We start from the raw sequence: 16,652 nt of genomic DNA on the forward strand, positions 1-16,652 counted from the left end.
TCCTGATATTTGTTGAGGCACATCCTATTATCGGTTAAGGTAGGGGGGGAAACTACGGCCCGCGGGCCGCATGTGGCCCGCCGGGTATTTTTTTGCAGCCCGCCATCATTAATATTGTACTTCTGATTACGAATAACTCTTTTATATATTTTTTTAAAATATTGACAAAAGATTAAAATTTGTTTAGCAATAGTACGCGATCCATTTTCAATAGATATTGATAGTGTACCGACAGAACTACAACTTGAGTTTATCGATCTGCAGCTGTGACACTGATTTAAGAGAATTGCATCGTCGTGAAGAAATCTCCAAATATTACAATGCCCTTAATTCAGACAAATTCGACCAACTTAAAGATTATGCAAGAAAAATGTTTGTTATTTTTGGATCAACCTATATAATATGTGAACAAACATTTTCGATTATGAACCTCAATAAAAATTCTTTACAATCAAATATCTTCGATGCCCATTTACAAGCAGTTTTTAGAATATCAACTACAAAATTAACACCTAAATTTAAAAAAATGTACAAAAGTTTCATTCTTCTTATAATTTTTTTTGTAATGTTTATTTTTCGTGATAATAAATAGTGTATATTATCTAAAAATGGTATTTTACTTGTGGCCCGCCGCTCATTTTGAATTCTTGAATTTGGCCCTCCATCCAAAAAGTTTTCCCCCCCCCTGGGTTAAGGTATAATATAGCGAGAGAGCGATGTACACGCTTTTACCATACATGCAGTCACCAGATTCAATATTACCAACGGGCTTGAAGGAAAAATGCTTGAATGTTGCATGGTAAGTTTAACAGGTGAAGCATATAATATCAGAACTGGTGTAGCTAGGCACACAGTGGTCACATGGCAAGCAAACGCGACAAAAATTAAGCAATTTGATTTGTTTTTATGAAAATTTTACTCAGCTGCTATTGTTTTTATTTTTAAATAGTGAAAGATCAACGTGATAAACAACTGATGGATCAATGTACGCACCACTTCACCCGCAACTTATATTATCACCATTATACTCTTTTATGTGACCTAGTAATTGTGAATTGTTTATACGCTTCTAGATTGAAAACCTACCCGTAAAAAATGTATGTTTATATTATATTATACATAAGTAATAGTCTTATGTTTGAATCGTTAGATATACACTACATTCATATGAGATAATAATTAATAATATCACTCACGCCAAGACATTCACATATTTTTTCATCTTATTTGGAAACTGACCATAAGGAATCAGGAGGAATATTTGGAGCATAAGAGAAAAAATAAACTACTAAATTGGCACCCACAATGTGTTCAATAAGGTGAGCATGTTCCACTGAAAACCTAGTGAAACCATTAGAATTTTAGGCCACTGGTGAGTCGTTGTCCTATCGCGCACTTAAAGTATTCCTTTTTTTTCCGTTGTACACCATTATAATTGTATGCAGGAAGGTACCTGATTTTCTGGATTGCATTCGGAATAAGAGCAACTATGTTGAAGGTTCCCATCATTGCTTTGCCCTAATGTGAGAATAATATTTTTAAAAAAATCAAACATCTTAAAGATATTATGTAGGAATCTTGACATGCTGTGAGGATAGAATTAAAAGGAAGAAGTGTATATTGATAAGTTAAGTCAGTATTAGTAGATTATTTACCTTATTTCCTGGGTTGCATTCGGAATAAGAGAAACTAGGTTGAGGGTTAACATAATTGATTTGCTCTTCATCCTCTTGAACAATCTCATTCTCTGAGTCAACCCGCTCGAAATCAGTCTCCGATTTTAAATTGGTAGGGTATTTTGAAGCGATCTAAAAAATACATTGATTTTATAAATATAAAAGCATATCAGTATCTTCTTATGAAGATATAATATTGATAAAAATAAAATAAAAATATAGTGACATAGTAGTAAGTATAGATATCAAAAGATTTTTGCCTTATATTAAAAAGTTACACCTCAATAGAGATGTCAAAAAAATCGATTGTTTTTAACCAATACTTTTGTTAAACAAAAATTAACAAAAACTAAGCTTGTCTCCAGTTCCTCCAAGTTCGTCAAGAAAGAAATGCACTAAACGAGAAAAATCTGTGATAGCAGCATAGTCATTTCGTTAGTAAAAGTATTTATTATTATAATCCTTTGAAAGTTAAAATATGTAGGTAAGTACCTATGTCGACTAAGCTAATTTTCGCCACGCTACGTACCATTATATCGACACCGTTCAGGCAAAAGTCACCAACCCTAAAAACATAGTTTTGAGATATCGCAATTTGAAAGTTTGAAAATGCAGGAAAAATCAGATTTTAGTGTTTTTAAGGTTTTATCTACATTAAATTATTTTCTCATGTCTTCTTAATAATTTCTTTAATGTACTTTTACTTTTTGATGCTAATTAAAATATCTGGAAGGTTTTGAAGGAGGCAAGGTAGCTCAATTATAGTTTGGTGACTTGTGCTTGTTAATAATCTGAACAATGTTAGCCAAAAGAAGGATAGTGAAATGTAGTGATATAAGTAATAATAAAGATAATGTGGTAAATAATAAGTTTTGTTGAATGAAATAGTCTTTTAACATGTTTATTTTTTTATGTTTTAAGATATAAATACCTAAAGTAAATGAATTAAGTGTTTTTTTTAATGAAATCTAATGATAATAACAAACCAATGAAAATTATGAAAATTAAGTAATAACATAATGAAAGTAAAGAAATATTAACAAATAATAATTAAAAACTACTCCTCCTCTATCAATTCCGACATCAGGTTCTGCATTCCTACCAATAACGCTGGTTGAGCTCGGCAGAGATTGGTACCAGTGGTGGGATTCTTGTGGTATCACACCTTTTTCATATAATACCATTAAATCTTTATGCTTTTGTGAACTTATTGATAGAGGCTTATAAATCAGTGGCGAAGGCTCCATAGTAGGCGATTATTTAAAGCCTACCTACTAAGAAAAATAGATCTTCAGGAAAATAATTTAAATTTAAAAAAAAAATACACTGAAAAATCCAAGATAATTGATAGTCATCTATCGTCAAAATTCAGAATAACATAGCTTTATTTTATAAATTAGTAAGGTTTGTAGCCATAACTACTGCCGCATGGATTCAACTATGTTATGAAATATTCGATGGGAATTTAAGATGTGGTTTGTATGTGTTTTTAGTCACGTGACGCCACTGACGCCAGTCTCTGTCTGGCTTTTTATTTCGAAATCATAGGCTGTTTAGTTAGCGCTTACATCCGCACATTTATTTAAAATAATTAATAAGAAGATAATTTAAAAAAGCGCATCATCCTACACCCTCCCCCCCCCCCCCCCCATTCGGAGGTGACATTTGGCGCCCCACGTTGGGCGCCAGAATGATACCGGCCTTTTTCCGTCGAGGAGAATGGTGAAAGCCGTATCACTAGCAGGCCAGAAGCGGGGTGGAATGGGAGAAACGCACATTGTTGTTGATTGGCAGGAGTTTATTTTATCGCTATGCATGGTAGTCGTTGGCGGTTGTAGACGCGGTTTCTTCTGGCTATTGGCTGCACTGCTGAAGGCTGCTTTTCTCGACTGAATGCTGAAGATGCTTATGCTTGGGGTCCGAGGCAAGAGAGTCAGGGCTTGCGGCTTGCCGATGCCGTCTTTTGGCTGGACTGGGGGTGCTTGTCGCTCGGCGTCCGACTCCGAGGCGAGAGATGCTTGCTGGGCTGGAGAATCTGGAGATGCTGTTCGTTCGGGGTCCGTTGCAAGAGAGAGCTTTTCGCGCGCGTTCAACCGTCAGATTCGGCGTCATCGCGCTCTCGGTCGCGAACCTCCCTGCTTAACCGACAGATTGACCAGTAGCGGCGCTATCGGTAGACCGCGTCTGTTTTGGCGGGAGCGTGGACGAATTTGAATTTTGGATTTCGAGGCGGGCTCCGCTCGGCCGAGGGTTGCGAGAACCGCGAAGCGTGGACGTAGGCTGCGGTGTTTTAGGAAAGATGATGGTTCGGTCCGCCCTTTGAGGTGGTCTGCTGTGGGAGACCTTCATATGGTATCAACTTGATGCACTGTGATATTTCGAGTAATGCATGATAACAGAACTCCTATTCGACAAATCAATATTACAAATCTTGCAAAGCATTATGGTATATAGTAAAATAACAACAATTAATCATAAAACAATCCACAATCGAAACAATAGCGTAACCCGAAGATCCAAACGTTCAATGACAGGTGACAAAATGCATAATCATGGACGAAACTGACCATAAACGAAAAATAATTGTCAATCACAACTCTCTATGGATGGATGGTGACTTTTGCTTGTTTATTTCGTCATCACTGTGCTGCATTTTCGAGCAGACAAAAGTCACCATTACGCTATGGTGAGTTTTGTTTGATTTAATTTAGACCAAAGCAATCTTATTATAACAAGCTTAGGTAAACTATTCCTGTTTGGCTATTTTTGCGTATTTCAGACAAGTGTTAGAAGTTTTCAAATGACAAATCAGTAAAACTCACCATCCATAGTATAGTGACTTTTGCTTGTATATTTATAACGAAGGATTTTTTTTTATAGAGTCTATAATGTCTATTCACCTATAATGACTTTTGCTTGTTAAGATTTTATCGAAAGTCATTTAGTGAAAAACAAATAATTCGGATTTAAGCAACATTTTACTAACTAATGTACCGTGGTGACTTTTGCATCTTAAAGAACATAATTTTACCCTTCGGTTGACATACTCAACTCAAAACTGCCATTTTCAGGGTTGTTGACTTTTGCCTGAACGGTGACGATATGTGCTTATTTTAGTTTGTAAATGTACTCCACAATACAACTCATAACACTTTAAGAGCATGGATAATTAATTAGACATTTTCGAATACATTATAATATATTTGTCTTGATTCATTTGTCTGTAACGCACGGCAACAGCACAGAAACACTCTTTTCCTGTCTGCGCATTATATATTGAAAGCGCGTCTACAAGAATTTTAATTGGTGACACTGCTATCCGGTGTATAGAAACTAGTTATTATAACAGTTATCTAGAAAAAGACTTAACAGAATCCTGTTTCACACGTAAGTAGGTACCCAACTAAGTAATGATGTGAAAATCCCGGGACTTTTTCAATATTTTTACTTGCACATCATATCGTCTCTGTTCTGGCAGAACACACTAACTGGAGAATACTAGTTTTGAGTAATTTGACTTTGAAGTTGTTAAAATGTTTGAAATAATGGTCTATCATGTGAGTTTATTAAGTAATCGTAAAAAGGATGACTTTAAAATAAAGACTGTTTGTTTATTAAGAAGGTTTCCAGACGGTAAAGTTTGAAATAAGGAACACTTTGGTACTAACTCAATATGTAATTTTTTCGAATTAGTGTTTTCTGCCAGAACAGTGACGATATTATCAAATGTTTCGGTACCTTCGTATTGAAAATGAGATCAAACAATATTTCGTAACTCACTGCTTTCCAAACATTAAACAAGCCTACCAAATAACTGAAACGAGACATTGCTCCACAACAATAAATGTGCAGAACAAAACATCGCTGTAGATACGCACAGCATTGTTGGATTTAATATACAACAAAAACTACTCGACCCACTTAAGACGAACAAATGAATGTCATTAATAAAATATCAATATACTCATAAATAATTACAAGATAAAAAGAACTTTTTAAATAGGTACCACGTTTTTAAATTATCTGTTGAATCATATAAACTTGACAATTCTATGTAATTAATAATTTAGGACAAATAAGGCAATTGTCAACAAATCATTTTTTTGCTATTTTGCAACAAACAAACAAATATAGAATACTGAAATGTCATTTTGATTTCCATAGTAAAGCACGTATATATTAATAATTTAGTTGCTAGGACCACCTCCTTAGCAACCAATAATAGTGGATTGGATTACGGATTTCTTCCGAAATAACTTTTCATACAAAACAGAATTAACTGAAAATGAATTCAATTCTACTTAAAGATGGCTAAAAGTATTAAAAGAATGCATTGGCATCGTGTTCTGATATATTCTAAAAGTTTCAAATGTCTAGCTAGTCGGGAAGTTAGTTAAAAATCGATTGCAAGAATTATACTGGTTAAACAACCACCGGACAAACAAAAATACGAACGAGCTAAGAAAAACGTGGTAAAAATGGGAAGTTCTTATGACAAATCTAGTAGGTACAAAGGAACGTACAATCCAAACATTTGTCCTTTAACTCTTTATGTCCGTTACGTTAAATTCATAAAAAACATATTCTTACAAAAACACTTTCTATCCAATGATATTATAATAATAAACAGCACTCTTGAGAGAAAGGGTTATCGGAACGCTTGATAGCTGTTTTTCGAAATTAGAGTGTGCGAGTTTGTTTACCTATCTATCTTAAGGCTCAATTACATTGGCAGACGCGTAGACCCAACCCGATTCAACGATCCACGCCGACCGTCGTGGCCAGCGTTTTAAACACTATTTGCAATTAAACGCAACGATTCAATCTCGTTGCTCCTTGTTTTTGATTGGTTTAAAATAAACATAGTGTTGCTATTATTAAAAATATAGGTTGACCGAAAACTATTTCTTCGTTAGATTGGTGGCAACACTGAACATTATCCCGCGCAAATTTACGTCAAAACGATCGGGACAACGGAAAATAGAATTTTTCCCACTTTACTCACGATCGCTCTCGATCCTTGAAAACCATAGAGAATAGATTTTGACAGTCGTGGCAGACGATCGGGCCAGACGCAATCTGCCAATGTAATTTGAGCTTTAGACGAACAATTTTTTCGAAATATTAAGTATTAAATAATGATTATTAATATTATTTCTTCCATTATCTGCTGCATACAAGCAGTGCATGGTTTATCAACACCCACGAAAAGCACGAGGGCAACTGAACGCCAGGACAAGTGGGCACCGCACTGTCGAATTAAATAACATTCGTCAATGAAATAAATATATGTTCATTACGATTTGATACAAAAAGTAGAAGAGGAAGTTTAATAAGTGTCTATCTACTACTTGGTAGTTTTAATTCATAATGTTTTTTATTACGTCACTTATTCACTGTACTTATAATTAATTGTTACATCTAAATTGTACATATTACACTTCGCCTTAGCACAATTTACCGTGAGCTATCTTACCGGAAAGAAATTCCCGTATACCATTGAGATTTAAAAAAACCGTTTCAGTTTTATTAGATTCAATAAGAACATTAGTTTGATATTGATTGGCATTATGATAATAACGTCATTATAATCAGATATTTGATAAGTACGACTTGATACGAGAATCTAACAGAATTTGATATAAATTATACGATATTATGATTGCGTTTCTAATTTACTTACGTACCTATTTTTCTGTCTTTTCCTTGTATTGCGGTGGTTTTTATAACGTGTTTTTAAGTGGTTTATTTAGGTGAGGAATTGATTTCAATATTTTATACGGCCATCTATTTCCGATAGAACACCTCACGAATAACTGTTTTACGGTAAACTACATATGTACAAATTTCCGGACAAGGCAAATAATTGATTATTTATGATCGTTTAATAAGTTCAATTAGTAATTTCATACATTATCGACAGACATTGGAGATATCGAAAGACAATTTTGGAATACTAAATCTGAATCCTCTGCAGCTCGAATTCGTAACTATCGACTCGTGTGGTCGACAACCGTGTGGGATGACAAGTTAGTATCGCCCGTTTCATGCCGTATACGATAATACGTATTTTTGAAGCCACTCGCTTCGGACTATTTTAATTCGCGAGTGACCAGTTGGCAACATCGCCAAAACCGAGAAAATCGGTGTCTATGGTACGAGATGAAACGTCAAAAATTAAATGTCAAACGAAATCATTATTTTTGTTGGTTATGTTTGTGTATAATTCCTACAATATTCGATTGATTTAGTATAATATGATATAGATATATGTACGTAGAATATAACCTTACATAAATGCGAAACCATATAATATTATTACACTGTAAAACAAGATTTAACAAAATAAACACAGTGTCTTCAATAACATTTATTTTTATGTAGGTATTTATTCATTACAAACCATTATAAAACATTAACATAATTAATTGAACTCAAGATAACAGAGTATTAAGTAACATTGTGAATAGGTAATATAATAATTCGGCATCTTTATTGTTTATAAATTGGTAATTGCCGTGTTCTTTCCATCAGCAAACTCATTCATTTTGACGTTTTGATTTTCAAGGTCACTGTCACATACGAAACGAAATATCAAAATAAACATGGACATCGGGAGATAGGTACATGAATTCACGTCCTTCGTCGTGCAAAAGAAAGGAGAGGTTTCAATTAAGTGATCTTAATTGAAATCAGGTAAGGTTATGTCCGTCTCAACATTATACCTACCTACGACTTTTTAATTTTCCATGGATATAATAGTATAAACGTCATAATGTGTCATATATATCATAGGTACATCTTCTATGTCTTTGATTAATTTTAAGCTATACAACCATATTCATTTTTTCGCATTGTAAACTCTTCACGCTTATAGATAGTAACATTAAACTTAGGTACGATAATATACCTATATGGCGTGAGAATTTGTAAAATATATCTCACAAGCTCTTTGTTTAACCGGAAATTACGTATAAATAGTGCATCACTGAATAAAAAAGCATTTTCAGATAAGTTAGCATGATTATTTGATCTGTTTCGCGGATGATTACGTGATTCTAAAACTGAAGCAAAAGTAACTATTTCTGGGATTGACATCTTTTAAAATAATTGGGTGAACGATACAAATATATAGCAGTGCTTTGGCGAAATATAAAATAATAATATGTAATTATTCTCGCGGGTAAAGAAAGATAAGATAATAATATCCGATCGCAGCTAGTCTCTCATTTTTGACAGTTCTAAACTAAACTACCTACGTATCGGAGCGAGACATCAAAGCGAGAGAGAGAGAGAGTGACTCAAGTCGTATGGCCGTCTCTGGTCACGAGTACCCTTTGGTATGGGCAATATTGTCGACACAGATTATGACTAATTCAGGTAGTGATAAGTTTCGACATGCCTTATTTCGATAACCTACGTCACTTTCGCGAATGACTACGATGTTTCACACGACTCGCAAGTTCTAACATAAGGCCCCTGGAATTGCACATTGGCGTCCGACTTTCCGAAACACAAATTGGTCATTCAATCTAGGTTTATTTTTGTATATAGAACAGTAAAATGACTTCCAATAATCAAATATCAATAACTCAAAATATATACAGTAGTGAGTAGAGCATCTGGCAGTTTTCACATTCAACTGCCGGATTACAGAGCGGAGAGCCGTTCCCTCAGTAGTTCGGTGCCCAACCTTGACATATATGACCTGTGCGAATCTGTGATAGATTATTTCCTATAGAAATCCAATAATCTGGCATTTCTGACAATACGGCATATGTGAAAAAATATGGGAGCGGGATTACCGAGCGCCTACTGTAACTTGAAATCAATTGATTTTTGGAACATATAAAAAAAGGATGGTATATTATAATTTCAGAGTTATAAAAATAATAAAACACATGAAAATGGAGATAGGGAGGTTCAAACTTCAATAAATAAAAACTTTTGTTGATTTTTTTTCAAACTTTCAATTTACTGCTAAATACAAAAAAAAATTACATAATAAACATTTAAAAAAATCTTTAGATTATAAGATGCAATCAATTTTCTTATATTTTTTTACAAATGAGGTTCAAAACTAACCAACTTTTTTTTATTTGTTTTATGACAGATTAAACTTATATGCTAAATAAAATTATGTTTACATATTATAAAATATTAAAAAAGCATAATATATATATTGAGAAAGGGAGGTTCAAATTTAACAAACAATTTTTTTTTACATAATTTAAAAGCTAAATAAAATAATAGTTTAATATACAACATTAAAAATATGTATATATTATAATGACATAGGGAGAAACAAGACATTTACAAAAAAATACATAAAATAGTTTTAAGTTTTAAGCTACAATAAATAAAAAATAGTTAAGTACTTTAAAAAAATATATAATAATACAGTGTAGTCTATTTTAGTATGAAACGCTTTGAAACATTCTGGCAAATGGAGAGCGATTTTGCACTTTTCACATTCCCATCGAGACTCCTTTCTCTTACCCTTTTTTTTCCTTGCACACTCTCCACTGTCGAGTCTTATATTTCTTCCCTCCTACGGTGCTGGCGATGGGAATCGGAAAATGACCCCAGTTTTTGCCTGGAGTCTCATCGGAGTGACCTCTGAACTGCGACGACCTGTGCGGTGTGTTGATAGAGTCACCCTTTCTAGAATTTGTTCGGCCACGTTTACCCTAAATTCATCGTAGTGCAGTTCGACTTGAATTTTTTTTATATATATCTGAAAGGCATTGAACATTGCCATATCAGCTATATAATAGATTTTTTTTTATAGCCTTTAACATACGCATTACGCATGATTGGAAAAGCCAAAGCTCGATCTTGCCGATCGACACCACCCATGCCTTTATTATAGTCAATAATACCATGGGGTTTGACGATTGGCAGACGAGTTTTTCGGTCTGTCTTGCCTGTCGCAGTCATGGACAAATCTTTATGGTACTTGGACAGCACGGTGACCAGTCTATGGTCCATTGCCATAAGCCCATGACTGTACAAAAAAGATGCAGAGCCTCGTTTTAACTTCTTTTTGCCTTTCATTTAAACAGGCATATTTTTTCGGTTCGGTCTCACTCTACCTACGCAGTTCGTCTTTCCATTCTTTAGTGTGAAATAAAGGTCGGGAGATGAATACCAATTATCCAGACAAAGGATATGTCCATCAGACTCACACCCGGCCAACAGGTGATGGACAACTGCTTCACTGGACAGAAGGGTCTGATCTCTGAACTTTTCTCCAGTATAAATACTGAAATCAAACACGTATCACGAGGAAGACTCGCAAAGTTTATAAAATTGTATGCCGAACCGGGCGTGTTTATTGCGGTTAAATTGAACAAATGAAAGATGCCCCCGGAACTTTATTAAACTTTCATCCAATGACATGTTTATCTCCGGTTTATAAACTTTTCGAAAGCTATGCCTCAAATGATCAATAACAGGATGAATCTTTTTAGATCGATTTCCCGGTGCTGCTATTGCATCATCAGCAAAATGCAGATACCGAGAAAGCAATGTATATCGATTCTGTGGCATAACAGTTCCAAAAAAGGGTGACTATGTTGACTTCTTAGTGGCCCAATAGGAGTACACAGTCGGCTTCAGTTGGGTTACCATCAGAATGCTGAGAGCAAAATGGGCTTCTAGCTCATCAGCTGTCGTATCCTTCCAGGTGGGTTCCGCTTTCTGCAAAATTCTTGCCTGGGCATATCTGAAACAAAAAAAACGGAAATAGAGTAAAATACGATTGTTTATTATCTATTTCATAGCCCAAAATTAGATCTAATGATATCCTAGAAAGAATCCAGTAAATGTGATAACCCACTGGCGCGACACGCCGCGCGCCTTGGAATTTGTATGTATCCAAATGCCGCGTCAGTGGGTTTCACACCATTTGAATACACACAGATTCCGATCGCGTTAGTGGGTTATCGCGCTAAGACACTAGAATTCGATTTATATTGATAAAAATACGAACTGAGGCAACGAAACCACATTATGTATACTACTACATATACGTACTATAAATACATTCACCATAACAACTTATTTACATCACACAGTATCATGACATAATAATTGCAAAATATGTTATTATCGTTACCTGTTAGTTTCTGTTGCGATCATAGGCCAAAATGCAGCTGTGATGAATATCCTATAGGCCGTAAATTCAATCTTCTCAGCTTCCAATGCTATATTTGCAGTCCTGCTAATTCCTGGAACTCCAGTAAATGGAATTAGTTCCATTTCTGGAGATGCATTCCACTGCCATCCACTGTTTTGCACTGTCGCTCTTCGATTGATGGTTGCGCCGTGGGAATTTTTATCGTCGGATGAAGAATCCGAGGAATCACCGGAGATACGTGGATTTGGAAGAGGACCGATATCCTCCGAATCACTGTTGTCTGAATCCTCCATAAATTTTTCAATTTTGGCATCTTCCAATCGTGCGATTTCATCGAAAGTATACGAGCACAAACTTCCTGCTATCTTTCTCAAACAATGATTTTTGTATGGATGATTTTTTCTTTGTTCAAATGCATCAATATACAAATCTATAATTTTAAAAACGTTCCCTGTTTTACCCTGCATCTAAAAATATTTCGAAGCATTTGTAAATAAACACATGTGGCCGTTTCGACAGATGTTTTACACTTGAGGAGCGAAACTGATAAAAAAAATGGTCTTCGGCATTCCCGCAATATTTTCAAAAAAAATTTTAAATTATTATTTGGTTGAAAACTTCACTAATCATTGACTTGTAGAGTATAGGAACCTGTTTTAAAACATATTAGATCAATAATTTAAACAATAGATGTCACATAGTCACAAAAAAATTATTTATTTATTATAAAAAGGTACTCATATCAGTACAATTCACGCAGCGACACTTTCTCACGGTGATGCATTTAGAAATCCAATAATATATTTATTTGGTAAGAAACCTCCCTAACCAAAATTTTATTTGGTGCAGAAATCTTCTTTTTAAACTTATTTAATTTATTATTTTTTCGATAGATGTCCCAAAAAATTAACGAAACGGTGCCTTCTCAGACACGAGAATTTCTCGTGCTTGGTACAAAAGACAAAAAAATTCCGCATGAGAAATTTTCGTGGCTATGGGTTAATCATAATGTATGTTATATTGAGATGGCCTAAAAACTTTGTAACAAAACAGCACAAAATTTTATTGTTTGTAGAAATAGGTGTATATGACATGTCAAGTTTCTTATTATACTTTATTAAAAAATGTAAATTAATCTAAGTAAATAATAACCTGATGTACTGATTTGCATTCTGAATATGAGCACCCAGGTTGCGGATAAGAGATTTGCCGTACTGAGTCTTTTACAAAGTCTTCCTTGAAATCAACTCGGAGAGGATCAATCTCAGTTTTAATACCGGTAAGGCTGGTTACAGGGCTCTGAAAAACAAGACAGTGGGTGTGTTATAATAAATGTTTACATTATGTAATGTAAGTAGCAGTAGCGAAGGGTGGAGGTAGGCTGTTAAGATCCGACATAAATAGTGCACATTAAAATTTATTAGTCATACGTATTTGTTTTAATTGAACCAGAAACATTTACAAATGGTATTGGTTAGTTTTTAAAAATCAATTAAACCCTGCCTAAGCCAAACCATAAAAGTTTGGGTATATTTTGGGCGATACGACAAAATAGTGCACACTTTTTCATTCATACTTATTAATAATTGTTTACGTTGAATTAAGAATACATATTATTGCACATGTTGTTGGTTAGTTTTTTTAAATTCATTAAGCCCCGTCTAAACCAAACTACAATAGATAAAAAATATTATTCTATCTATAAAATATCCAAAGTTATGTATAATGTAATTGCATAATTTTAGATATTTTATAAATAGACGATTATTTTTTGACTATTATCTACTATGGTTTAGTTTTTGCAACCACCATCCCGTACATTGTCGTTCAATTAAAACAAATACATATGACTGATAAAGTTTATTGTGGACTATTTATGTCAGATCTTAAAAGCCTACCTCCACCCTTCGCCACTGGTACCTACCTATATGTGATTCATAGACAATACATAATTATTTGATGTTGAAAATATCTTGTTTGACGCCGTAATTGAATGAATCTTTATTTGCTTTTTCAATTAAAAAATATTTATTTTCTGTTGAAAGACTTTTTTTAAATTCTCTTACTTACCAATTATAAATAATATAATATTACGAAATATTTGCATTCTTTACTCTATCTAATACTAATTATGTCTGTTAATAAATATGATTATGAGAATTGGTTGAGCCAAATATGTTGGCCGTCATCCCTTATTTCCAATCCTACCTCACATCCTTATTTAGTATTGTCACAAGACCAGACGACGAGCAATTACGGGTCATCAATCGACCGTGATTGAATAACATTCAGTTAGCTCAAGACAACTGGTGTGTGTTGGCCTGTTACCGCTAAACCACAGTTTATTGATTAATTCAATTATTATACTGACTGATTCAGAAGTTCTTCGTAGGCCTAGCTTGATATATTGTGACCGTCGTCCAAGCGACACTTGAATACAAGCCGTGATACCGGCTCTTATCATTTATCAACCTCATATATCATCCATCAAGAGTGTATCGTCAAGTACCGCGCACCGGGTAACCCAACAAACAATACCGCCCGCGTGATAGTGCAACAAGACCACGGATCCATCAATAACATCATAAAAGGTCAGTGTTTGGCATCCTGTTAACCCCCCCTCCCCCCCTAGATCCGGAATCCACCTTCAAATTACAGTCTACTGCTAAAATTATTACATTTTGGTGTAAATTATCAAGATCTAGCAATCATTGGCATACTACGGGTTCAATTACAGAAGCGAAATACATAGCAGAAATACTCATAATTGAGAAAATCACAATATTTAATTATTGTGAGATCACCGGGATCGAACCCGGAGACACTGTATGGCATTGCACTATGGAGCGACTAGGTACTGATAATGAAATAATATCATCACCTTAGAACAGAACATGCCTAACTGATATTTTGACATTTTACAGGAGAGCACTTTTATACTTTGTCATTCATTTGAAAACTGTAAAGATAAAAATATTGATTGAAATATACGATAATCCATTATACTTAAAAGCATTGTTTATGTGACAAAAAACATTAAAAAGTATATTCTGTTATATTTCGTCAGATAAGTCGGTTAATTATGTCCCAAAATGTTTTTAAGAGTGAAGTTAAGCTTGGAATGATCTAAGCTGATAACCTTTTTTATGTTCATAATTCAGATACTCTTGTTCTGACTCCATATAGAGAATCAAAAAAGGATTTTTTGTGTTTTCACAGAAAATCAGTGAGGCTTGTTCTGTTCTAAGGGGACAATATTATGTCCTGTTTATATCATCGTCAAATATGGGAACCCAACAACGATGTATAATTAACTATTACATGTTTCAGCTGGTAGGTACAGTCCAATATGTCACCCAACTCTTTTATTTGCATCAGCACCTATGAAACCAATTCAACGTAGAATAAACAAAATTTTACAATATAATTAATAAGTTTGGAAAACCTAACCTCAATAGTGCTGTTGGCATCGAAAGCATTCTCTTGTTTTATACAAACGTTTGTAATCGGATTGTTTTGGTGCATTATTGGCACATCAAACCATTGGTGCACTTCGGCGTCAGTTTCATAATCATCTAGTTCGCGTTTTACATCCATTTTAAGAAGCCTAATAACGTCAGGCAGTCGTTTTAAGGTAGATTGACATTGACAGTAAGTTGTTGACACTGTTGACCAGTGTTGCCATATTTTGAAAGTGGAATTATAGTACAGTGACTTCAAAATTATAGTATTTCGGCAAAAAATATAGTACGCGTTGAATGACTAATAATTTTCTGCATACGTGGGGTAATTGACGTCTTGTTTTTTTTAGACAAAATTCAAATGTTAAGTCAGTGGTTTCCAAACTTTAGGTTACTACTACTCCCTTTTAAAAAATCTAATCTAGACGCCTCCCCCCCTTATTTCATGTAATAATACAGACACCTTTTTAAATAGTCAATAATGTACCTACTTAAGAATACAAAAATGAAAAAAAAATAAACAAGGTTTTACTACTTATATTACATTATTTTTTGACGAATATGCTCGATTATTAGCAATTTCAATAGTAATCAATCCAAATTCATCTTCGTTCATTGACAAATGGATTCTATCATGGACCCCACATCCTGAAGCGGACCCCCCGGGTCAGGATTTTTCAACCACATATTCAAAATATTTAATAGCTCTGAAATAAAGAAGCGCCACAGGCGACTTTTTTTGCTATTAATAAAATAATGTGAAAAGTGCATTAGCAAACTAACCAAGAAAAGAAAGAAAGATAGATTTTTATTTGCTTTAATATATCTGGCGTAGAAATCATTTAAAAGTGGACACATGCCGAACTTTTTTTTTGTCATTTTGATTTCGCATCGATTATGCATTTGCAAACTGCAAACCTGTGGCTAACGTCACTTTCTTTTAGACATGGGGATTATTTTTTTTGCTTCTCACGGATTATTTTGACGTTGTTTTTCTTCTATTGGCAACCTTTTTTCCGATTTCTCAAAATTATAGTATTTTGGGCGTACTATACCTGTTTTATATCGTACATAGTACGCAGACGAAAATTATAGTACAAATACTATAATTATAGTACGGTTGGCAACACTGCTGTTGACAGTCGTGACAATAGCAGTGTTGCCATGTATTTATTATCGAATTTTTATTTCCCATTAAATAAATAACGGAGAATTTAATTATGAGGCCTTGTTTTATGAATGTAAAATACCTCTTCAGACCATATAATAATGCTACCGGTGAATTTGATAAAGTCATCTAATCATCATTTTAAATCAAAGTCTATTCTATTACGAAAATATAAAAGTCTGCATCAATGTGTAGTTTGGAAATAT

General features: G+C 34.1%; 1 protein-coding gene across 1 annotated transcript; it reads right to left on the reverse strand.

Annotated features, from left to right (window-relative positions):
* Positions 1–10,185: 10,185 nt before the first annotated feature.
* LOC147064839 (uncharacterized) lies at positions 10,186–12,705 on the reverse strand. Its single transcript, XM_085957764.1, has 2 exons — positions 11,797–12,705; positions 10,186–11,403 (listed from the first exon to the last, which is right to left on the reverse strand). Exons 1-2 carry the CDS (start codon positions 12,282–12,284, stop codon positions 11,250–11,252), a joined length of 642 nt encoding a protein of 213 aa, XP_085813890.1. The 5' UTR covers positions 12,285–12,705; the 3' UTR covers positions 10,186–11,249.
* Positions 12,706–16,652: the final 3,947 nt, after the last annotated feature.

This window comes from Rhyacophila brunnea, unplaced genomic scaffold, assembly GCF_057557595.1.
Source record: "Rhyacophila brunnea isolate RB1 unplaced genomic scaffold, BYU_Rbru_1.0 scaffold_7, whole genome shotgun sequence".
In the NCBI taxonomy this organism is placed as follows: domain Eukaryota; kingdom Metazoa; phylum Arthropoda; class Insecta; order Trichoptera; family Rhyacophilidae; genus Rhyacophila; species Rhyacophila brunnea.